Source organism: Gracilinanus agilis, chromosome 6 (assembly GCF_016433145.1).
Source record: "Gracilinanus agilis isolate LMUSP501 chromosome 6, AgileGrace, whole genome shotgun sequence".
Lineage (NCBI taxonomy): Eukaryota > Metazoa > Chordata > Mammalia > Didelphimorphia > Didelphidae > Gracilinanus > Gracilinanus agilis.
This window is the reverse complement of record NC_058135.1, coordinates 278403273-278426110: the sequence shown is the minus strand read 5'-3', so window position 1 is coordinate 278426110 and position 22838 is coordinate 278403273. Positions and strand designations below refer to the sequence as shown.

General features: G+C 59.2%; 1 protein-coding gene across 1 annotated transcript; it reads left to right on the top strand.

The window, feature by feature from the left end:
* Nucleotides 1-739: 739 nt before the first annotated feature.
* Nucleotides 740-20023, top strand: TNKS1BP1 (tankyrase 1 binding protein 1). The gene is made up of 11 exons (XM_044680205.1): nucleotides 740-2400; nucleotides 3789-4473; nucleotides 6154-6232; nucleotides 7527-8810; nucleotides 10489-12503; nucleotides 15649-15991; nucleotides 16497-16644; nucleotides 17055-17191; nucleotides 17339-17496; nucleotides 17999-18074; nucleotides 18330-20023. Exons 1-10 carry the CDS (start codon nucleotides 2307-2309, stop codon nucleotides 18057-18059), a joined length of 5004 nt encoding a protein of 1667 aa, XP_044536140.1. The 5' UTR covers nucleotides 740-2306; the 3' UTR covers nucleotides 18060-18074; nucleotides 18330-20023.
* The last annotated feature ends 2815 nt before the right edge of the window (nucleotides 20024-22838 follow it).

Here is a 22838-nt window from a genome sequence, read left to right as displayed (position 1 = left end):
CCCCACCCCCTAGGAAGCAGTCCCGCTCCCCATCCTGTTAGTCCTCGGGCTCCCGCCGTGCCCCTAGGCCAGCTCGCTCCGAGCATCTCTGCAGACTCCGGAGCGGCTGCATCTTCCCCGGCGCACCCGTCTGCTCTCTTCCTCCTGGCAGCCCTGCTCCCCGCTTGGGCCGCTCCCCTAGCCCGAGCTCTTAGGCCTTTTTGTCCATCTCTCCCTCCAGAACCCTCTGCGCCCCCGGGGAGGATCAGCTCCCTCACCCCACCCCTGGCCAGCGGGACCTCTCCCGGCTTCTGCCGTGCCCAACTCCGTTGCATTTATTGGTCCTGCCTGAGGTGTGAGGCACCTTGGGTGATGGGCGCCAGGGATACAAAGACCAAGGCGACCCCATCCCCTCTTCCCTCCTCCTCCTCCTTCCCCCTCCCGGAAAAGACCCACAGGAAGGAAGTCCTTGTCCCCCTGGGGCAGTGGCCTTGTTCTGGCTCTGAAGGCTGGAGCCGGCCCCTCTTAGTCTCCCAGGCCGGCCTAGCCCTTCCAGGTGGGTCCCCCCTTCCTTTCTGTGGCCGCCTTTGGGCTTCTGGATCATCGGGCTCCTAGATGGTCCTTACTCTGGGCTGGCAGGATGGCCCCTTCTCCCAGCAGCACTCCTTTCCCTCCCACCTTGTTCCCCAGGCTCATTGAGCCTTCTTCTGCTTCCTCCGTGGTTAGTGACCATCTTTTTAGGGGAAGCAGACCCCTGGAGGCCCCTCATCCCGGTACCTGGCCCCCTTTGGGGTTAAGGTGCTCCAAGACAGTACCATGCCTCCCTCTTCCACTCCCCCCCAGCAGCCTCGGGCTTTCCCCCTAGATTAGCTGCCTGACTTCATTGAGTTCCTTCCCTTCCTGCTTCTTGCAGGGAAAAGAGGGGGAGGTGGCAGCTTTGCAGAAACTGGGCCCTCAGAATTCAGTGTGATTTTTTTTTTTTTTTTGCCAGAGCCTGCTTGGGGGTGGGGAGTACCATGGAGGGTGGTTAGATCTCTGCTACCCAGACTGAATGAGAGGATGGGAAGGAGACACTGACCTGAGAGGAAGAGGGGCTCTAGCTGGGGATGAAGGTTACAGAGTGGGAAATAGGCCAGGCACAGGAGAGGCAAAGGCAGTGTTAGGAGAGATCCAGGAGGTGACGTGAGGGAGGTAACAGAGGGCCAGGAATGCTGGCACCTGAGGCTGAGGGCAGGTCTGTCTGGAGCCTGGCTGTTAAGTAAGAGCTGCCCTCAGCAGGAGCCTGAATGCCCGGAACAGTTATCCCTGGGAGGGGAGGGGAAGGTTGTCCAGCTCTGCAGGTGAGAGCTCCCAAGTCCTTGGTTTCTTTCAGTGGTGGAGCTGCATGGCCATGCGGGCCTTCCTCTTCCCCCATCCCTCCCTGACCACCTGGAGGCTTGGCCCTGTCCCTGTGACGGGGGCAGCATTTGGACACTGGGGGTCCTGGGAGAACCTAGCTTCTCAAGCCCTTACCCAGTTCTGTATGGGCGCAGGGCCTTCTCCTTCTTCTTGGCGAAGAGCTGGAAATCCAGTGGGAGGCCATTGCTATAGCAACAGGCACAGGCCCTGGCTTTACCTCATCAAATTCCAGCCCGACGCCAAAGCGATTGAGAAATTTAAAAAAAAAGAAAAGAAAAAATGTATTCCAGATGTTTACTTTTTATTCCATGTTTTTCCGTGTTTGGATGGAGGCAGCTCTGACAGAGGCTCTGGAGGGAGGGCTGGGGAGGCAAAAGAGGAGGGAACCAGGGGATGGGAACCACTCCCAGCAGAGGGAGGGAGACAAGGAAGGAGCTGGGGCACCCGGGGCGGAGCAGCTGCAGGTTGGCGTGGAGCGGGTTTTTCCCGTCCCCCATGAGGTGAAGTGATTCACGGGAGTGCTCAGCCTCTGAGGCCCAAGTGCCCTGCCCAGCCTGGTGCCCTCCGTTGGGAAGTGGGCACCCACTTTAGGGGGTGGGGGAGGGACAGCTAGACCGTGGGAAAGGTAAGTGGGGTCCTGGTTCAGGAGGCTGGGCTCTTCCTAGATTCTTGGTTGATGAGAGGGCTGGGGAGTTGTTCCAGGGGCTGGGCTGGCTGCTGGGTGCCCCTCTCTTTTCCCTTCAACTTTTCCCCCCTTTACTAGAGTTCCCCTTGCCTAGCTCTCCGCCCTCTTCCCTTCTCCCTCCCGCTCTTCTAGTATGTACTTCCCTTGCCCAGGCTCAGCCTCTCCTGGCCCCTAATCCTGGCTGTCTGCTCCCTCTCCCTTTCTTCCTGACTCTTTCCTTCTTCTTTAGGGTCTGCTGCATGTGATGAATTTATCCACTCTCAGGGAAAGTGCACTCATGGCTTCCCAGCCCCCCCAAGAGATGGAGGAGGAGCTGCTGCCTGCTGGCCTGGAGCCAGGTACAGATGGGAGCAGGGTGGAGCTGGGTGCCTGGGGAGGGAGACACTGTTCTCCCAGGAATGAGCCTGGGAGCCCATGATGGGAAAGCTGGGGGAAGAGGGAAGCGGGGAAGGGAATGCCACAGGAAATATGGTAGAACTTTGGGCCTGGGAGAAATTTGAGAGTGCATCTAGGCACAATTCCTCAGGAAGAAGCTCCCAGAGTGCTAGGTTTGCTATTAGAGAGGGAACCACCTTGGGAATGTACAGGTGACTCAGGGTGAATCATGCCTTTGGGAAGCAGGAGTGGAGAAAACCCTGGGAAGGGTTTGGGGTGGCCTTACCTGCTTGGCTTAGGCTCCTGGACTTAGGAGGTCCCTCAGGTCACTGGATGGTCAGGGATGGGGAAGGGGAGCCAGTTTAGAAAGAACCGTAAGGAAATAACTGAAGGCAGAGCATCACCTTTTCTCAGGGAGAGCACCTTGGAAGAAGATTTGGGGCTACTAGTTTGGGACTGGATAAAGAAGCCGTGTTAGAATAGAAAGAACCCTGGCCTGGGAGTTCAGAAGACCTCCATTTGCTGTGTGGCCATGGACAATTTAATTTAGGCAGCCTCTTTGAGCCCCAGTTTTCTCACCTATAAAAATAGAATAACAAGTAACATTTATTTAATGCCTACTATGTGCTACTTTGCTAATTGCTGTAGAGTGATTATCTCATTTGGTCCTCATAACAACCCTGCAAGGTAGGGGCTATTATGATCCCTATTTTATAGAAGAGGAAACTGAGGCAGACAGTGGTTAAGTGCCTTACCTAGGGTCACACATGTAGGAAGTAGCTGAGAGTCAGATTTGTATTCAGGTCTTGGCAACTCTAGGCCCAGGACTATCTCTATTGCTCCGCTTAGCCACAGTATATATTTGACAGAATATTGTGAGGCTCAGGGGCAGTCACCAAACATTTTGTATATGGCAGGCCCTCTGGGATAACAAGAAAAGGCTAATAAATCCCTTATCCTTTGAACCCTATATTTAATGGTGGAGACTCATAAATGCCCAACTGTCTATGAGGTCTTTCCAGAAGTGGATGGCAGGCTGAGAGGGGAAGGCTGCAGTGACCTGGGGGCCAGGAGGGTTCTCCTGGCCAAATTAGGGGTTCAGCTGAGCCTAGAAGAAAGAGAAACCAAGAAGGGGAGCAGAGAATGTAATGGGAACCTGCCTGTAGGGGACTGGGCAAAGGGGAGATGGCCTCTGAGGGAGGTCCCTTCAGGCCCGGAGCGATGCCTGTGGGCCTAAGAATGTTTCGCTATTATTTTGTCATCTCATTTGTGTTATTTTAATTGACTTGGGAGTCAGTGATATGCTTTTCTTCATCTCTCTTCACATCTTCCCCTCCCTGCTTCTTTGTAGGGGACTCACGGGCCAAACCTCCAGTCAAGCCCAAACCTGAGCCCCGGACACTGCCTGCCAAGCCAGCTCTGCCAGCCAAACCCAGCCTGCTGGTGCCCCTGGGGCCCAGACCCCCCAGAGGTCCCTTAGCTGAACTGCCTTCTGCCAGGAAAATGAACATGCTGGCAGGGCCCCAGCCCTACGGTGGCAGCAAGCGCCCCTTAGCCTTTTCTCCTCGGCCAGCCCCAGAGGCACCATCTGCAGGAGCCAGCCCTCGGGAGGCCAGCAAGGAAGAAGGGCCCCCGACCACCCCTCCAGCCCGATGCCCAGCCCCAGCTGGGGTCCGAAAAGCTCCTGCTCCTTTCCGGCCATTGTCTGATCGATTCTCTACCAGCACTGTGGAGGAGATTTTGGCCAAGATGGAGCAGCCCCGAAAAGAGGGCCCTTCCAGCCCTGACCGCCTCTGGGGCTCCCGCCTCACCTTCAGCCATGATGGCAGCTCCCACTACGGCCCACGGGTTTATGGCCCGGTGCAGGGTCCTGGCGATGAGGAGGTGTCACAGAGCACCTCCAAAGCCCTGTCCCAGGAAGAACAGGCACAGCCCGAGGAGGGGCAGGACGAAGGAGGCCGGAATTCAGTGGGACAGTGCCCTGCCCAGCCCCAGGATGCCCAGCCCGAAGCATCTAGCAGGATTTCTGAAGAGAGGTGAGAAGGGATAGAAGGAGATGGTGAGGGGGTGGCCTCCTCCTCTCCAGCCTTTGACTTGCCCTCAGGGTTGGGGGGGCATAGGGAATCCTGGGGCTCACCACCCTTCGGGTGATGGGCTCCAGGGCTGAAAGGAACCTCGTATGCCCTCTCGGGCCAGCCCCTCAAAACTCTGCAGAGGAAACAAGCAAGTGGTCCTCGTCTGTCCTGTGGGCTCCCCGGGGATGGGAGGACAGGATGGAGTCTCTGCTCCCACTAGGCATCTGGCGGTTGTGAATCCTCGCAGGCCAGCACTTAGCCTCAGCAGGCAGGCCCTTGTCCGAGGTGAGGGAAAGACTCGGCAGTCGAGGCCCTGGCTTGGGATTCTGGCTGCCTGAGGCTGTGAGGCCTGGGACAGAGCGTTCCACCCTGGGCTCCATCAGTCACACAAAGGGGTGGACACGGAGACCTTTAAGCCCTGCCAGCTCTTCCTCCTGTGACGAGGCCACTGGTGCCCGGGAGACTTGAGGCTGTGGGGGGACTCGGTCAGGGACTCACAGGGCTGAGGGGGCAGCCGTGGGATGTCTCCCCGCAAGGCAAGAATGAGAGAAGAACCACATTTACATAACAAATTGGGGATCGATGATTTATTTTACAGATGGATTCACCATATGGTTTCTTTAAATAGCAGATTCCTGCCCCCCACTCCAGTGTGTCTAAGTCGTGATTCTGTTTACAAAAAATGTACTTACTGTCTTCTTTTTAGGAACGCAGCCATTGTGTGCAGGACGGCAGGCCCGGGGCCCCCTTACCTGCCTGTTGGGGTTGGGGGCCCCTGGCCCTGCTGGCCCGTTGAGGGTGGGGCTTGAGGTGCACGGTGGGCCCTCTCTGTGGGAGGGGTGGACGCAGGCCTGGGGATAGTGGCTGAGCCGAGGAGAGGGTGTAGCCCTGACTCAGAGGCCCCCCTCCAGGCACGGGGAGCCAGCCGGGGGCAAAACCCGCCCTTTTGGGGCCCAGGCTAGCCTCCATCAGGCCCTGCCCCAGATGCAAGGTGGGGCTGAGAGCGGGTAGCTGAGCCAGGCCCGGAAGGAGGAGGCACCTGCCCAGCCAACCTGGCATTTCCCTCACCTGCTGGGGGGGGGGTGGCAGTGCAGTTAACCCTTCCTAATCCTGTGCCAGGGCTGAGCCCTGATGCCACATTTCCACCTGAATATGTTTGTATGGCACCCGAAGCACCCGCCAGTCCCTCTGTGAGGCGAGGTGTTTGAGTCTTCGTGATTAATTCCCATTTTATAGAAGAGAGAAGGAGCACACAAGGAGCTCATGAGGAAGGGGGATGCACAGCGAGGTCGCCCAGGAGATAGAACAGGGGGCCTGGAGTCACGAAAGCCAACCTGGACAAGTCACTTAATCTTGCCTCTGTTTCCTTGTCTGTCAAATGCAAAAAGAAGGAAATGGCAAACCATTATCTTTGCCAAGAATCCCCTCAGAGGGTCACAGAAATCCAGGTGTGACTGCCGTGCCCGAGCAGACGCTGGAACGGGCCTTGCTAAGAGGAAGGCTCAGAGCAGGGGTCGGCTGTGCCTGTGCACACGGCAGAGAAGGCGGGAGGCGCAGGAGGCGCCTCTCCCTAGTCATGCTTCTCTCGTCCCCACTCTGGGCCAGAACGCCAACCATCTCCCCTCTCTCCGCCCCCTACAGACGCGTCTCCTCTGACCCGACGTCCAATGGAGACCTGGCTCCCGCCGGAGACCTGGCAAGCGCGGCGTTGCTCTGTGCAGTAAGTCATTTCCTTGTTCTAGAAGAAAGGCTGAGCAGGTCAGCCCTTGGGAGGGAGCCCGGAGCGGATGGTGTCAGACTTTAGGCTGGGGGCAGAGAGGACTTCAGCACCAGAACCTTGAGCTTCAGGGGGCCTTCGAGCCCATCCAGGCCAGGCACTTGCTTTCTAGAAGGCCCAGAATTAGGAAGGGCCTCTCTGCGGATTTGGAGAGCCTGAAGGTAGTGAGTCAAAGAGCAGGGATGAGAAGTCTCCGTTTCCTCCCTAGTAGCCCAGGGCTTGTTCCCAGATGCCTAGGCAGGTTCCATAGTTCAGAGGGAGGGTGGCCCTTCCCCTTTCTGAGCAGCAGCAGACCTGGGGCCCGGAGGCAGAGGGGAAGGGCTGTGGAGAGGAGAGGATCCCCTCCCTCCATCCCCCCCAAGTCCCTCCCTCTGCCCCCTCCAATCCCTCCCTCCATTCCCTGCCACCGGTGAGGGTAGGGGAGCTTTGACTCAGGGCCTGGGCCGGGTGGGGCTGCCAGGATGGCGGGATTTGCTGAGTCTGACAGGAGGCAGCTAGGAGGGAGAAGGGCCAGTGGAGGCACGAGTTCATCTGCTGTACTTCTTGCCTAAGAAATCCCTGCTTCTGGGGGCCTTTTAGAAATGATTCCGTGGCTTTCTGTCAGGCGGAATAGATGGAGTTACTGTTCTATCTTAGGCTCAGATGCAGAACTGGAAAAGATCTTCCAAGCTCTCTAGTTCTACCTCTCACTTTACAGATGAGGAAAAGGAGGCCTGGGAGGGCACAGGGGGTTAGACTAAGAGGCCATCCGGGCCGACTCCTCATTTGATAGATGAAGGGACTGAAGTCTAGGGAAGCTGAAGGACTTGCCCAGGGTCATACAGTTGTGGGGAGTCCTGGTCCATGGTCCAGAGCTAACCTTTTCCAAAGCCCTTGCTCTTCTCTCCCAAAGATGGTGAACCCCTGATTCCCTCTCTCCTTGTGCCCTTTGGGAGGAGGACCACGTCCAGCTGGAGTTCATCCCGGTCTGGAGTGGGCCTCCTCTTCTCTGGAAGGCCTCCTCCGTTCTTCATTTCAGCCCCATTTGCACGTCTTCTCCCTGGACATTTCTTCTACCAGCTTCTTTTGCTGAAATTGTGGGCAGATTCCTTCATTCCTGTGTGTGGGCTGTGTTTTAGGCCTCTCTTCCGGGGGTGGGCAGTGGCCCTAAGTAGAGAGAGGCCCCTGGAGGCCTTGGGCCCTTCTCCTGCCCCGTCCCCTGTCGGTCGATAGGTAATGACAGCCTTTTCTCTTGCAGGTTTCCAAGCCTTCAGCCCATCCACACCACACTCTTTCTCCAGTCTCGGGCTGTTCTGAGCCCCACGATCACCCCCCTAGTCCTGCAAAGGCTCCAGTGTCCCTGTGCCCAGCCCCCTCTGCTGAGGAACTCTCAACCTCCCGGAGCCCAGCCCCCTCCACAGAGAAGTTACCCGAATCCCTGAAACCATTCAGCCCATCCTTCCCATCAGGAGAATCCTCCGGGTCCCCCAGCTCAGTCCCTTCCCCTGAGAAGACTTCCACTACCACAGAGGCCCCAGGGTCCCCCGGCCCAGAGCATCTCCAGGTCATCTCTCCCCAGATTCCACCTTCAGGGGGCCAGTTTTTGGAGCTCTCGAGAACATTTCCCCTGGAGGAAAAGGCAGAGGAGGGTGGAGAGTTAGGCCTCCGTGCCCCCCACCTCGAGCAGCGCCGCTTCTCTGAAGGTGTGCTTCGGCCCCCCAGCCAAGATCAGAGGAAACTAGGGGGGTCCCTGGCTGCCTTGCCTCAGGGTCAGGGAGGAGCAAATGGCTTGGAGCAGCCCTTTGGGAGTGGGACAGAATCCAACTGGAGCTTGTCACAGTCCTTTGAATGGACCTTCCCCACTCGGCCTTCAGGCCTCGGAGTGTGGCGCCTGGACTCTCCGCCACCCTCCCCCATCACTGAAGCAGATGACTCGGGCCTCTCTGAGGGAGAAGGGGAAGAGGCTGATGGAGTTCGGAGCTCCAGGCCCATCAGGGCTGCCTCCGGGATTCAGAGTCAGAGCACTCATCAGGGGCTCCTCCAGAATCAACAGGGAGATGACAGAAATCCAGCTTCCTCCAACCCCTCATCAGATCTCCAGCCCAAAGACCAGGATTCACCAAGACTGCCACTGCTACAAGCCGAAGAGGTGGCAGGACCTGGGGAACCCCTGGCCGGCCTGGAGGTTCCCTTCCCTCCCACTCCAGAGGAGGAGGCTGCCTTGCCCATCCTGGAGCCTGTTCGGGAGCAGGAGCCCCCCCTTCCCCCAGCTCAGCCCTGCATCTTATTTGCTGATGCTCCTGTCCCTGAGCAAGCTACACCCTCCCAGGAAGATGCCCCAGATTTGGCAAAGGCAGAGACCAACCTGACTAGGCCCGAGGGAGAAGACCCCCCAAGGATGTCACCTGAGCTGAGGGCCCCTGAAAGTGATTCTGGCTGGCTAGACAAGCTCTTGGCCTCGCCACCTCCTAGTGCCAATGGCGTCCGGAAAGCAACTGTGCCTGAGCAACGTGAGCCTCAGATGCCCAGTGCCAGCCCTGAGGTGAGGGCTAATGGGGCCCCAGGTAGACTGGGCATGAAGGGGATTGGTCTTGGGGCTTAGGTGTTGGAGTTAGATACAGAGGCTTGCTGAGATTCTACTTGCGTGACAGTGGGGCTGCCGAAGGAGAATCAGAATGTTAGATTGAGAAGAGAACTCGAGTCACAGGATGCCAGATCTGGGAAGACCTTGAAAACATGCAAGGTTGGAATTGGGAGAGCCCTGAAAATTTAGAGTGTCAGAGCTGGGGGGACCTTAAAACTTAGGGTATTAGAGCTGGGGGGGGGCGTTAGGGCAGAGGGTGTCAACTGAGAGGGCCCTTAGGACGTAGGATGTTAGAGTCAGGAGGGCCCTTTAGGTCACAGGGTTTCAGAATTGGGGAGCCCTGAAAACTTAGGGTATCAGCTGCGGGGGGGGGGTGGCTTAAAATTTAGGCTATCAGTGCTGGGAGGGCCCTTGGGACATACGGTGTCAGAGTAGGGGGGCCCTTAGCATGTAGAGGGTCAGAGCTGGGGGCAGGGGCCCCTTATTAGGACCTAGAATATGAGAACTGGAAGCGCCTTAGCATGTAGAATGTCAGGACCGGAAGAGTTCTAAGAACCCAGAATGTCAGAGCCATCAGAAAGCTTAGAACATGGAACATGAGCGTTAGAGCAGACTCGGGGATTATTAAACCCAAAGGTCTTGTTTTCTGAAGCAGAACAGGGGGGGAGGGGATGGGATTGGCCCTAGGTCACAGAGCCAGAGAGAGGCTGGGTCTCCCGGGTGCCTTCCAGTTCTCGGCTTCTGCCCGGCCCGGTTCTTCAGTTAAGGCTGTGCCAGCTTGCCGAGGCCAGAGTGGGCCCTGGCAGAGGCAGTGTGTAGGCCCTGGGCAGCCGGCCCCCGTGTCCCTGAGCGGCAGCCCCGGGCGGCAGCAGCAGGAGGAGAAGGGGTTAAGGGCTGGCTGGCTCCTGAAGTGAGTAGGTGTGTCCGTCCCCGGGATCTGGGTGACTCAACTTGTTTCTGGGAGGGGCCGGCTGCAGCTGCGCAGCCAGAGCCAGTCAGAAGTGGTCAGACGAGTCCGGGAGAAGGAGCCCGACTCCCCCTCCTCCGTGGGGCGGCTGGGGTGGGTGGGGAGCATGGCCCACGGCGGGGACCAGAGCAGCCTGTCGATCCTGGAGCGCCTGCTGGCCAATGCGGCCCTGTGGGAGGAGGCTGGCCGGGCTCGCTCTCCGGATCCGAGGCTGGTGGCCCGGGTCAGCAGACCTGGGAGGGTAAGTGTGGCCCGGCAGGACAAAGACTCTTCTAAGTCGAGGGCTTGGTTCTGCCAAGAACTGATGGGGAAGGGGCCTGCGGGGGGTCTTGCTGGGGACGTGGCTGGGGTGGGGAATGTCCTTGAGGGCATAGAAGGTGGGTTCTGAGGGAGCCTCGGGGATAAGGAGGTTCAGGAAAGGCAGGGCCGTTTCCATAGCAATCCGGGCGCTACAGGGCATAGACTCCTTGGCCTGGTGATATGATTACTTCTCTCCCATAACCCAGCCCGGAGGGTGCTTTCCAGCTTTGTTCCTTTCCCATGGATGTTCAGTCAAGTCTCCAAGGAGTGGCTCTAGAAAGGGTGATAATGGATTCACCCCGAACCCTGCAAATGTCTTACATCTTACCTACAAGCATCATTTTAATTGTACCTTTTCTGCTTTTGCAGGGACTCCTGGGATGGGCTCAGAAAGACCTGAAAAGTGAATTTGGAATCGGTGTAGACTCTCACCCTAGCACCTTCAGCTCCTCCTCAGCCTGGGCCAGAGAGAGTGCCAGGGGCTATGGCATTGGGGGCGCAGGCCCCCGTGAGAGAGATTGGGGCATGGAGGACGGCCGTGCGAGAGTGACGCAAAGCCAGCAGGAGTGGAGCAACACTTATGGCATTAGCCAGCCAGGGATGGAGGACGAGTTTGGATCCAGGAGTGGAGACCAGAGCAAGGAGCATATCCTAGGAGGAGATAGGATGGCCCAGGAGTTTGGGAAGGCAGATCAGCTCGGGCCTTACAGTTGCCAAGCTGCTGACTTGCAGGACCGAGAATTTGAGAAGAGAGACTCGCTTGGGACTTTCAGTAGCCAGGCTGTTGAGTTACAAGACTGGGAATTTGGGAAGAAAGATCCACTTGGGACTTTCAGTAGCCAGGATGCCGACTTACATGGCCGGCATTTTGAGAAGAGGACCTGGATGAGTGAATATGGCGGCGGCAGCCAGAGGGATGCAGATCGCCTGGAAAGAGCCTTCGGAGAGAGAGATCTGAGTGGTGTGTTCAGTGTGGAGCACTCAGAGCAGCAGGACAAAGAATTTGGGAAGAAAGATCAAAGCGACAGCTCTTGCCTTAGAGAGGTTAACAGGGAAGAGATGTTGGAGAAAGAGCCAGAGATCTTATATGGTCCTAATGCTCCCAATTCCCAGGACCAGGCGCTCGGTGAGGGAGATTTGAGCAGTTGGCCTAAGAGCAATGACTCTAATCGTCAGGGAGAATTTGGGAAGAAAGAGCAAGCCGAGACTTACAGGAGCAATGATGCTAACCGCCCGTCCAGGGAATTTGGGAAAAAAGATTGGCCTAGTGAATTTGGCCAAGGAGACACGAGTCAGACAGAGAGGGAATTCAGTCTAGGGAGACGGGATTGGACCAGTGACTTCCGAATCGAAGGCACAGACAAGAGCGACCAGTTTGGTATCATTGGGACTGATCGAGGCAACTGTTCAGGCCTGGGCATTCTCAGTGGCTCAAATATGGGAAGCACCAACTTTGTGTCTCCTGGGAATATTATGATGGGACAGACACAATGGACGGATGATCTGGGTCTCAGGAACTTGGATGTATCTGGTTGTGTGGGGTCAGAAGGGCCAAGTGAGGCCCGAGAGCATGGGGTTGGACAGACTGACTGGTCCTCTGACTTGGGCTTGAGAAACATGAATATGTCCAGTGGCTTAGGGAATGGGGACCCTGGGGAATCGAGGGAGCTCGGCGTAGGGCAGAAAGACTGGACCCCAGATCTCGGTCTGAGAAATATAGATGTCTCAAGGGTCTTAGAGTCAACAGGTCCCAGCGAGGCCAGAGAATGTGGTGTAGGGCAGACGAACTGGATTCACAGTCTTGGGATAAGGAATACGGATGCACCCAGTGACGCGAAGCCTGGAGATCCTCTGTCATCAAGGGAGCACGGAGTAGGCCAAGCAGACTGGACATCTGACCTCATGCTGAGAAACCTAGACCTGGGGACGGGGGGCAGCCTCAGAGAGGCCAGGGAGCATGGCGTAGGGCAGATGGGCTGGAGCCACGATCTGGGGTTGAGGAACATGAATCTGTCTAGTCCCCTGGAGTCCGGGGGTTCCAGTGAGGCCCGAGAATGTGGAGTTGGACAGATGGACTGGCAAGACAACCTGGGCCTCCGCGCCACCGACTTTTCAGGTAGCTTGGATCTCACCGGTACAAGCGAAGCTCGAGAGCATGGGGTCGGCCAGGTGGCCTGGCCTCGGGACGGAGACCTCACAAGCCCCAGTTTATCTGGTGACCTGGAGGCCGGAGAGCCCTCAGAAGCCCGGGAGCTAGGAGTCGGAGAGGTGAGCCAGCCTGGCGTTCCTGAGAGCCAATATGGCGGCAACTCCTCCCAGCCCTCAGATGGGAGCGTGGCTGAGACTGGGATGGACTCGGCAGAATCCACCAACTCAGGGACCAGGTAAGGCTCTGCCACGCTCACCCCTGAGCTCCGTGGGGCCATGGGGGCCTTCACACCAATTCATTTATCCCATAGCGTCTCCCCATTTTACAGATGAGAAAACTGAGGCAGACAGAGGTTAGTGAATGTGTTTGGGCTGGATGGGGACGAGGTCTTCGCGGCTTCAGGCCCAGCACTTGATCCACCTTTAAAATAAGGAAGATGCGTCTATATTGCCACTAAATATTCAGTCCCTCAGAATGGCTTCATCCAACTTTTCAGAAGAATTTTCTGTAAAATTCCTCCAGTATCAGATTGTAGAACAGCTGCCTGTTCGCAGCCATGAATTTCCAGGGGGGGGGGCGGAGTGGGGGGGCCACTTGGCTGAAGGACATCGGCGCGGCGCGTGTCCCGAGTTGTCTGCGGTCCCTGGGAACAGAGCATTAGCCACGGCGGCCACTGGTCTCCGGGGGGGTCAGACCCGAAGCCTCCCGGCCTCTTGGGGAGACAAGGCCAGGGTGGGGCCCGGGAGGAAGCCGGTGCCCAGGGGCCCAGATCTCCATGGGACATGCAGGGCTTTTGTGCCGCTGCCCCTTGGCACCACCTCACGTGGCTCAAGGACCCTGGTGTGGGGCCTGGCCTAGCTAAGCGAGGGGTCCCCCCTGACCAGGACGATTCTGGGGCTCCCAAGGGGAGGCCCGCTCCGGCTCTACCACCGCGGCTGTGTGGTCTTCACACACTCTCTTCTGTTCTCCGTGCCTCAGTTTCCATCGCTGTAGGATGGGGCTTTCCGGTCTGGTTGCCTTCTGTTGAAATGGGGAGGGGAGGCCAGAGTCGGGCTCAGTCTTTCTCCGCTGATTTCTCGACTTCTTCATGCCTAACCGCACGGACTCGGCTATCTCTGTGGGACGAGACCCTGCAGGGCCTTGGAGAGCTAAAGTGCTCCTGGGGCAGGGACAGTGCCGGGGAGGACGCTGGGCCGAGCGGGCCGAGTGGGAGGAGCAGGGGAGGAGCGGGGGAGGCGGCTCTCTGAGGTCCTGCTCGGGCCTCCGGGGGTGCCTCCACTTTGTTGGCCTGCCTTGAGCCACCGCAGGTCTGAGTCACTGTCACGTTCTCATGCCCCAAAGGGTGCCCCGACCTCAGGTCCAGGGCTCGGGGCTCCATTTCTAGGGTTCAAGCTCGCGCTTGGCTCTCCGCCCTCGGCTGTGTGGCCCCTCCTGTACCTTTGCTTCCCTCCCCCGGCGCTGATTCTCCTGCAGCCGGGCCTCTGCCCTCGTTGTCTCCCCCTCCCCTGCTCTCCTGCTTTCTTTCTTCTCCTTTCCCGCCCCCAGCTCCGGCCTCCCCAGACATCTGCCTGTTGGGGGGTCCTTTCTGTGCTGCTCCCCCTCAGAAGCTCACGTGGGAAGCTGAGCCAGGAGGGGGCCTAGAATAGAATGTCAGATAAGAAAGACTCAGGACGGCTCGGACGGCTCCCCTCATCCCGCACTTGACAGAGAAGAGAATTCACTTGTCCTGGATCACTGGCGAGTCGGGGCTTTTTAAAAAAATTATAAATATTTATTTTAAAAATTTAAGCCTCAAATTCTCTCCCTCCAAGGTCCCCCCCACTCATTGAGAAGGCCAGCATGCTGCCATTTAAAATCGTGCAAAACATCTCCACATTAGCCATGTGGCAAGAAAAATAGAGGGACAAAAGGGAGGCCGCAGGGAGCGTTTGTCCATCCTCTCGGTCACCCCAGAGGCCTTGGCTTGTCTGGGATCGTCTCAGGCAGAGGGGCCGGGTCTTTCACAGTGGATCACCCAGGAGTTCTGGTTCCGCCACTTCACTCGGCCCCCGTTCAGACAGATCTCTGGTTTTCCCAATCACATGCCACAGATGGTTCTCCGTCCCCCAGTTCCTGGGCGTCCCCCGGACTTGCAGCTCTGCCCCCACCACCGGTGCCGTCAGAGGCACTTCTGGGCCAGCCGTCCTTTTCCTTTGATCTCTTCGGGAGACAGAGCTGGCCATAGTGGGGCTGGCTCTCAGGAATACGCTCTGCTGGCCGTTCTCCCCACAGTGGCCGGACCCCTTCACCAGCCCCGGCACGGTGGTGTCCCAGCTCCAGAACGGGCCGTTTGGGTCAGCGCCAGTGTTGGGACCAGTCTCGGCTCCATCCTGACTTCGATGGCCGGTCGGGCAGTCCGGCTCCTTTCCACAGCCGAGGAGAACGAGCCGCCGGTCTAGGGCGGTGGGGATGAGTGCTGAAGTGGAGCTCTGGCCGGCCTTAGCATCCCACGCTGTTAGCATCCCATGCTGTTTCCTGGGCTCTGTCTGTGGCTCTGGGTCTGCCCCAGGCCCTGCTCTCAGCTTCTCTGTGGCATCTCCAGCCTCTGCTCTCCCCAGCTCAGCCCCCGCTCCCCCTGGGCCACGTGCCCCTTCCCACAACCAGGGCCCTCCCAGCAGCCACAGAAGGACAAGGGCAGGATCTATCGGATGTCCCCAAGACACCCATCCCTGACCTGGGGCTGCCCTGCCAACCAGGCCCCCCTGCCCAGGCCAGAGGGCACAGGAAGCAGGGCCCCAGGGGTGTGGTGGTCTCTGCCCCATCCCCTGGCGGGCCTCTGGACCCTCCTTCAGGCCCTCCAAGCCTCCCTGCCACCACGTCCCATCTGTTTGGAGGCAGGGACTTCCCCTTTCCTGGCTTCTCTGTTCACTGTTGATAGCTTCTGTGGAAAGGAAAACTGAATCAAGAGAAACTGAGGCCTGGAGAGGCCGAGGGGAGGCCCAGTGCCCTTCGGGTAGTAAGTAGCCTCTAGCTGCTGAGCTGGTTCTGTCCCAGACTGAAATAGGGGCCAGCCCCCAGGCCTGGGCCCTTAAGGAGGTGATGCTCCAGAGCTCCCCTTCGCTTGCACTTTATGGAATCCCTGTCCAGGGGGCAGAGCAGAGAACAGGCCCCTTCTGGGGTGGATGCCGCCTCCAAAGTGACTTTCTTAAGGCTTGTCAGTGGTCAGTGTTGGAGGCAGGATTTGCATCCAGCCCCAACCCAGCATTCTTTGTCTTTATGGCTGTCCCTGTGTCTCAGCGTGACTTGGGAGGGCTTGGGGGGAGGAGGAGGAACTGGCTGGGGTGCTGGATCTGGCCTCCTGGGGCTGGGCCTTATGTGTCTCCTGACCCCTTTCCCCACAGCTCTGGCGGGTACCTCGGCCGATCTCCACCCTCTGGCTCTCAGGGACCACCACAGGATGTGCCGGGCGGCAGCGGGCTCAGAGTGGCCGCTGGCAGAGAGAGGACGGCCTTGAGTCCTGGGGCCCAGTCAGAAGAGGAAGAAGAAGAAGAGACGATGGCAGATGGTGCCGGGGAGCGGGGGCCGGAGCTCGGAGGGACCCCCCTGCCTTCTTGCCGGCCCCAGCCTGATGGCGAGGCCAGCCGCGCAGAGGAGATGGACGGTGGCTGGGCTCCCCGAAGGGATGGCCCTGCGGCCCCCAGGCTGCTCCCCGGCCCGCCGTCTGAGGACTTCTCCTTCATGGAGGTCAGTGGGGGCAGAGCTTGGGCTGGGGGGTTGGGGTGGGCTCCGAGGCCAGGGGCCCCTGAATAATTCTCCCAGATCCCACTGAGAAATCCAAGTCTGCAGACCAGTGTCCGGTGCCTGCTGCCGCAGTGCCCCATGAGGCCTCCCTAAGCCTTTCTCAGGACTCCTCTGGCTCCCAGCCATCTGAGGACTAAGAAGTGGTCATGGGTGCAGTGGGGTGCAGGGTTGGCTTTCAGGGTGCTGAAGGGAATCTGGAAGGGCCTTGAAGGGCATCTCCGATTCTCCTTCATGGCAGAAGGGCCCGGGCACCCAGCGGGTCCAGATGCTATAGGTTCGGGGGGTCAGGCCCTCCCTCCTGCAGTCAGTGAACCCCTCAGGGCTCCCCTGGGGCTGGGCAGGTCACTGATCAGGGCTGAGAATGGCCAATGGGGGGGACGGGAGATGGGACCCAGGAAGGATCATGCGGGAGTCTGTGGCGGGTTCAGGTGCCCCCATCTGCTTCCAGGATACAGAAGTTCTAGACAGTGCCATGTACCGGAGCCGTGCCAATCTGGGCCGCAAGCGTGGCCACCGGGCTCCAGCCATCCGGCCTGGGGGCACCCTGGGCCTCTCCGAGGCCGACAGCGACGCCTGGCTCTTCCAGGATTCCACAGGTGGGATGTGGGGCCGGGCCTGGGGCTGCTGGGGGGACTCCCGCGGGCTCCCTCGGTCATTCCTCCAAAGCAGGCAGCGAGCTTGGGGATCGGGGCCCCTGTTTTACAGTCAGTGAAGCGGAGGCACGAGAGGCCTCTTTGCCGGCTCGGGGAGAGGAGCCAGAGAGGCCAGGCTGTCCCCCGCGACCCCAGCCGATGAGGAACAAGGCTTTGGGCCTCACTTGCAGCCTTCTCGGGTTGAAGTGTGCCGCCCGGGATGCCGGTTAACCCGGGGCCTGAGGTGGGAAGCGGCCAGACTGGGGACCCCCCACTCAGATTGGGCCTTCGTGCCTCGGGGCTGAGCCAGGGCAGAGCGGGGGCGTCCGTCCCTCCGTCCGGCACTCAGCCTTTGCCTGTCCGTCTTCCTCCAGAGCCTCGGGCCTCTCGGGTGCCATCTTCGGATGAGGAGGTGGTGGAGGAGCCTCAGAGCCGCCGCACACGCATGTCGCTGGGCACCAAAGGCCTGAAGGTCAACCTGTTCCCCGGCCTGAGCCCCTCCGCTCTCAAGGTAACCCCAGCCGCCCGGGCCTCCGGGCTTGGGGGGGGGCTGCGGGGAGTCTGAGAACCCCCCCCTGCTGCCTGGCTGCCCATTGGGGCAGGAGCTGCCGTGGGCCCCCTTGGCTTTCTGCCCGTGACGCGCTCTTTTGGAACCCAGGCGAAGCTGCGTCCCCGAAACCGCTCGGCCGAGGAGGGGGAGCCTGTGGAGAGCAAGTCCGCCCCAAAGGAGTCTGCCGTCCAGCGCTCCAAGTCCTGCAAGGTTCCCGGCCTCGGGAAGCCCCTCGCGTTACCTCCCAAGCCAGAGAAGTCCTCAGGGTAGGTGGGGGGACCTGGGGGGGCGGGCAGGGCAAACTGAGGCCAGTCGGGGCCCTGACTGTCCGTCTGTGAGGGCCCCAGTCTGTCCGTCCGTGAGGGCCCTGTCTGTCCATCTGTGAGGGCCCCAGTCTGTCCGTCCGTGAGGGCCCCAGTCTGTCTGTCCGTGAGGGCCCCAGTCTGTCCGTCCGTGAGGGCCCCAGTCTGTCCGTCCGTGAGGGCCCCAGTCTGTCTGTCCGTGAGGGCCCCAGTCTGTCCGTCTGTGAGGGCCCCAGTCTGTCCGTCCGTGAGGGCCCCAGTCTGTCCGTCCGTGAGGGCCCCTGGGACCACTGCAGGATGGAGGAAACCAGAGGGACCCGGCCGGGTCTTATCCCATTTGTTCGGTGAATGATTCCCAGCCCGGCTTCCCCTGATGGGGCCCCGCGAGCCGTGGCAGAGCTAGGCCTGAACCCCGGGCCCTCCCTCCGTCGCCGGTCACCAGGGCTCACCCTCTGTGCCCCCCCAGGTCTGAAGGCTCCTCCCCAACCTGGCTGCAAGCATTGAAGCTGAAAAAGAAGAGGGTCTGAGGCACCGCTTTGGAGGTGGGTGGGGGTCCCTGGGGCGTCCTGAAGGCTCTGAGGGCTCCTGGGGGGCTCTGAAACCTGCTCTGAGGGTGTCTGAGGGGGCCCCCAGGGCCGGAGGTGCTGCGGCTTTCCTGGACAGGGAGTGGGTGCCGCGCGGCCAGGCACGTCTGACCCATCCCGGCCTCGTCCCTGCTGCACCGGGGGTTCGGGGGGCTCGGGGTGGGGGGGCTCCTGCCCCGGCAGTCAGTAAAACCCCTTCCTCCTTTCTCCCAGGTGGTTCGTGCCATCCTCCGAAGCAGCCCCAACCCTGTGAGGCCCTGGACCAGGGAGGAGGGCTGGAGCCCGGCCGCCCAGTCCGGCCTCCTCCCCTGCCCTGTCCCGGCACATTTATGCACTTTGGACCCCCCTGGGATGCAGTCATTAGAGCGGTCGGTGTCGGCCTGTCCCCCTCCCCCTGGGTTTTTTTTTATACCACTTTATAGCGTTTTGATAAAAGCCTCGATTTTTTGTACCGGGCGGTGGCCGCCCCCTCCCTGCCCCGGAGCCTGTGGACACCGAGGACGGTCACTTACAATAAAGCTTTCTGGGGATTGGTGATGAGGCCGCCGCTCCGTCCTCCCTTGTTCGGCCCGGCCTTGGGGAGCTGGTGGGCCAGCTGAGGGCTGCGGGGCCTGGCCTGGGCCCCCTCGGAGCCCAGACAGGGAAGGGGCTGACCCCCCGTGGGACCTGGGCCGTTGGGGCCTGGGCCGTTGGGGCCTCCGGCCAGCGGCTCTGACCCGGAAGCCAGCCGGCCTCAGAACGGGTGCGGCGGCTCTCGGTCCGGAGGATGGTCTTTCCTTCCCTACCTCAGACACCCGCCCCCTTGGCGCTTCCTCTCGGCTCAGCCTCCTGCTGGCTCCTCCACTTTCTTGCAGACTCCCCTGGGCTCTCCTCATCCCCTTGGGGCGGCAGGCAGGTGTGGGCGTCCTTAGCCCCTGGCCTGACCCTCCCACAGAAATGACTCGCCTAAGGTCACGCAGGAAGTAGGGGCTGTAGCTCGGGCTGTCCTTTATTCTCCTGGGGCCTCCGAGGGGAGGGACGTGGGGAAGAACCTGGAGGCTGTGAGCCCGCCCCTGCCGGACCTCCCCGGCCCAGCTTGCTCCGCACAGGGCCTGCCACCCAGGAGGCGTCCATGGTTAGGGGCCTCGCTTGGGACCCGATGGCCTCCCTTGGGAGCAGGCAGAGCAGCGCCCGGCCTAGCCCAGGAAGGGCTGCCCAAGCGCATGCTTGGCCCAAGCCGGCTCCCCACTCCTCTCCGGCCCACCGGCGCTGGCACCGCCCAAGGGAGACGGGCCTCCTTGGTGGGACCGACGGAGCCTGGGCAGCGCCCTCAGCTCAGCACTGAAGCGCTGCGTGGCATCGTCCGGCTGAGGAAGCGCGGCAGCCTGGGGAGGGCGAGGGAGCCCCTCTGCCCGCTCGGCTCCCCGGGGCTTCGGGCTGGGACGTGAACGTGGAGGAGCCCTTCCTCCGATCCCTTTCTCTTACAAGGGGACACCGAGGCCCAGGCCCCGTGGCTTATCACTAAGGTGAGGCGGGTCTTTTGATTGGTTTTCTTTCTGCAAAGGGACTAGAGCTTACAAGGATCTCGGTGCTGCCCGCTTCCTAAGCGGTCCCTCTTGGAGGCCGTCCTTTGTTTTTTAAACCCTCCCTTTCTGGCTTAGTCAAACGGTCCTGGGTCCGAGGCAGAAGGGAGGCGAGGCTGGCCACGGGGCTCAGAGACTTGCCCAGGGTCACCCGGCCTCTCCGGCTCCATCGTCCGAGCCGGCTGTCCTCGGGCCGTGACCTTATTCCATGGGGGTTTCTGCTGTCCAGAACACAGCCAGACTCGGGACCCGCCCCAGAGCCAGGCCGGGCCGAGAACTCCCTTTCTGGGGCGCCTCCTGGCTTCCCAAGCACTTTAAGCCAATCCAATAAACATTTCTTAAGAAGCTGCTGCGTGTGTGCTGAGTCCAAAGCGAAGGAACGGCTCCGTTCTGATTTGGAGTCATTGTGCGCCCTTGGACGAGCCCCTCCATGTTCTCATCTGTAAAAACTGCCCCCAGAACCTCGGGGGGAGCCTCTCTGCGGCCTCTGGGGCCCCCTCCTCCTCCCCTGAGTCCTCAGGACTGTGGAAACCCTGAGGCTGCTTGCTGAGAGCTCTCTGCCGGGATCCCCCCACTTCTTCCCCTGCTGTCTCCTCCGGCCCCGGCCTCATCCCTTCCTGTGCCATCTTCTCCAGCCCACGGCCCACCCGGGCCTTCCCTGAGCCTGAAGTACTCGCCCACCATCTCTGATGCCGATAGCCAGCCCTTGGGGAGTGCTTTAAGATCTGCAAAGTGCATCCCAGAGAGCTCACTTGATCCTCCCTAATCGGAGATGCATTTATCATCCCTATTTTAGACTACAAACCCAGGCAGATAACCCCAGTGACTTGCCCAGGGTCATACCGCCAAGGAAGTGTCTGAGGCAGGATTGGAACTCAAGACTGAGGCCCCCTCATCTGTTCAGACCTTCGCCACTGGCGAGGCGCCTCTGCGTCTCTTCCCTTCATTCCTTAACCCTGGCCTCGTCCCTCCGCCAGCACTGTTCTCTCCTGAGTGGTTGGCCATCTCCAATTTGCCACATCTAGGGATCTTTTCCAGTCCTCATCCTGGATTTCTCCTCAGCCTTTGACACCATCCCTTACCCTTTTCTCCCTTTGCTGTCGCTGTTTTGGTCGTGTCCGACCCTCGGGGTCCCCATTTGGGGTCTTCTTGGCAAAGATACCAGAGCAGTTTGCCATTTCCTTCTCCAGCTCATCTGACAATTGAGGAAACGGAGGCAAGCAGTGACATGACTTTCCCAGGGTCATACCACTAGGAAGAGGCTATGGTCCGTCCTGACTCCCTTTGTGGTGCTCCATCCACTTTCCTCAATATCTTAAATATATACTTAACTCTGGTGCCTAGAGCCAAGCCCTGGGAAACCGGGCGAGTTACTGCCTCTTTTTCTGCTCTTCAGCCTCCGGCATCCCAAAGCCCCATGATGTTACCTCAATTGATTAGTTTGTGTGGAGCAAACAAGCGACACCCTGCTGGCACCAAGGCCCCCCAGCCCCCCCCCCAGGGTCCCCCAATGCTAGAAGCTTTTATAGCTGCAGAATCTCCCTCCAGGGAGAGAGCCCGGATGTTCTGCCCCGGAACTAGCCAGTCTAGCCATGTCCAGGATGACAAAGTGGGTTGAACAGGCGCTTGGGCACAAGCTCTAATTGTCCCCGTATTGATGCGCCCCGCTTTCTCCAAAGGGCCGTGCACCCACTGATTCCAGAGTCCTCCCATTCTTCCTGGAAGCCGGACTGGACTCGCTCACACTCTTCTTGGCCGTGCCAAGAAAGGCAGCAGGAGCGGGAGCAACATCCGGCTTTTGGGGTCCTCTCCGTCTGTCTCACAGATCTCGGACCCTCAAGAGGACCCTCAGACGCCCCGAGTCCCCAGGGTTGGCCTTGAGAGTAAGACTCCTACAGTGAAGGATTCTCAGGGCCACAGACTGAAAGCCAGGAGGATTTTCAAGGCCATCTAATGCAGTTTTCTGGAGTCTTGGGAGCTGGATTCAAATCCCAACGCCAGTGTTTATTCTTACTAGTCCCCAGCACTCCCGGGTCTAGGGTGCTTTGTGCTTTTACAAAAACTCTGTATTATCTTACTTGAACTAAGGGATTCCTCAAATCCTTCCTGGCTCAGTCATTTGGTGTCTATGTCTTAAGCTCTCATCCCGCCCTGACATTCTGTGTTGTAAATCCAATCCCATAAGCCGTTATTAAGAACTGGCTATGTGAGGGGCAGCTAGGTGGCTCGATGGACAGACACCCAGGCCTGGAGATGGGAGGTCCTGGGCTCAAATCTGGCCTTAAACACTCCCTAGCTGTTTGACCCTGGATAAGTCACTTAACCTCGATTCCTTAGCTCTTCTGCCTTGATACCAATACTTAGTACTGATTCCAAGAAGGTAAGGGTTAAAAAAAAAAATCGGCTATGTGCCAGGCATTGTGCTAAGCACTGGGGACACAATAAAAGGAAAGACAGTCCCTGCCCTCAGAGAATTTATAATCTAAAGCAGTGCTTCCCAAACTTTTTTGGCCTCCCGCCCCCTTTCCAGAAAAAAATATTACTTAGTGCACCGGGAAATTATTTTTTAAAATTTTAATAGCAATTAATAGGAACGATAAATGCCCCTGTGGCTATCACCGCCTCCCTGCATCGCTGCAGCACCCACCAGGGGGCGATGGCGCCCACTTTGGGCATCACTGCTCTAAAGGAAGAGACAACAAAGAAGCCAGAGGAGGGGAAGCACCTTCCAACTCTGATACTTGTTATCTATCTGGATTTGTGGCTTTATAGCAAGGCTGCTCTCCCTCTACGGTTCTGGAGGTGTCCTTGAGGAGTCGTGGGCTTCTTCTAATGCCTCATAGCCTATATGTCCCCCCACCCCATAGCATCTAACCTGGTAACCCCTCAATATCATTTGGTCCTCTAATAACTGCTGGTGAATCAGCGGGAGGGATGCCACCCCAGGCGTGTGAAGATTTCCCTCTGGGGAATGGACAGGTGAGAAGAGTTTGTTCCAAAGGCCATGAAGGGGACCCAAGCGGGCACCATGGAATACGCAGAGCTTGGTCAGACATCAAAGAAGCCAAGGTTGTCCGCCGCACCCCAGGTCACGGCCAGTCGTCCTGACTTTTGTCCTGCCACTGGACTTAGATGACTGGGAGAGAGAGTGAGACTGAAC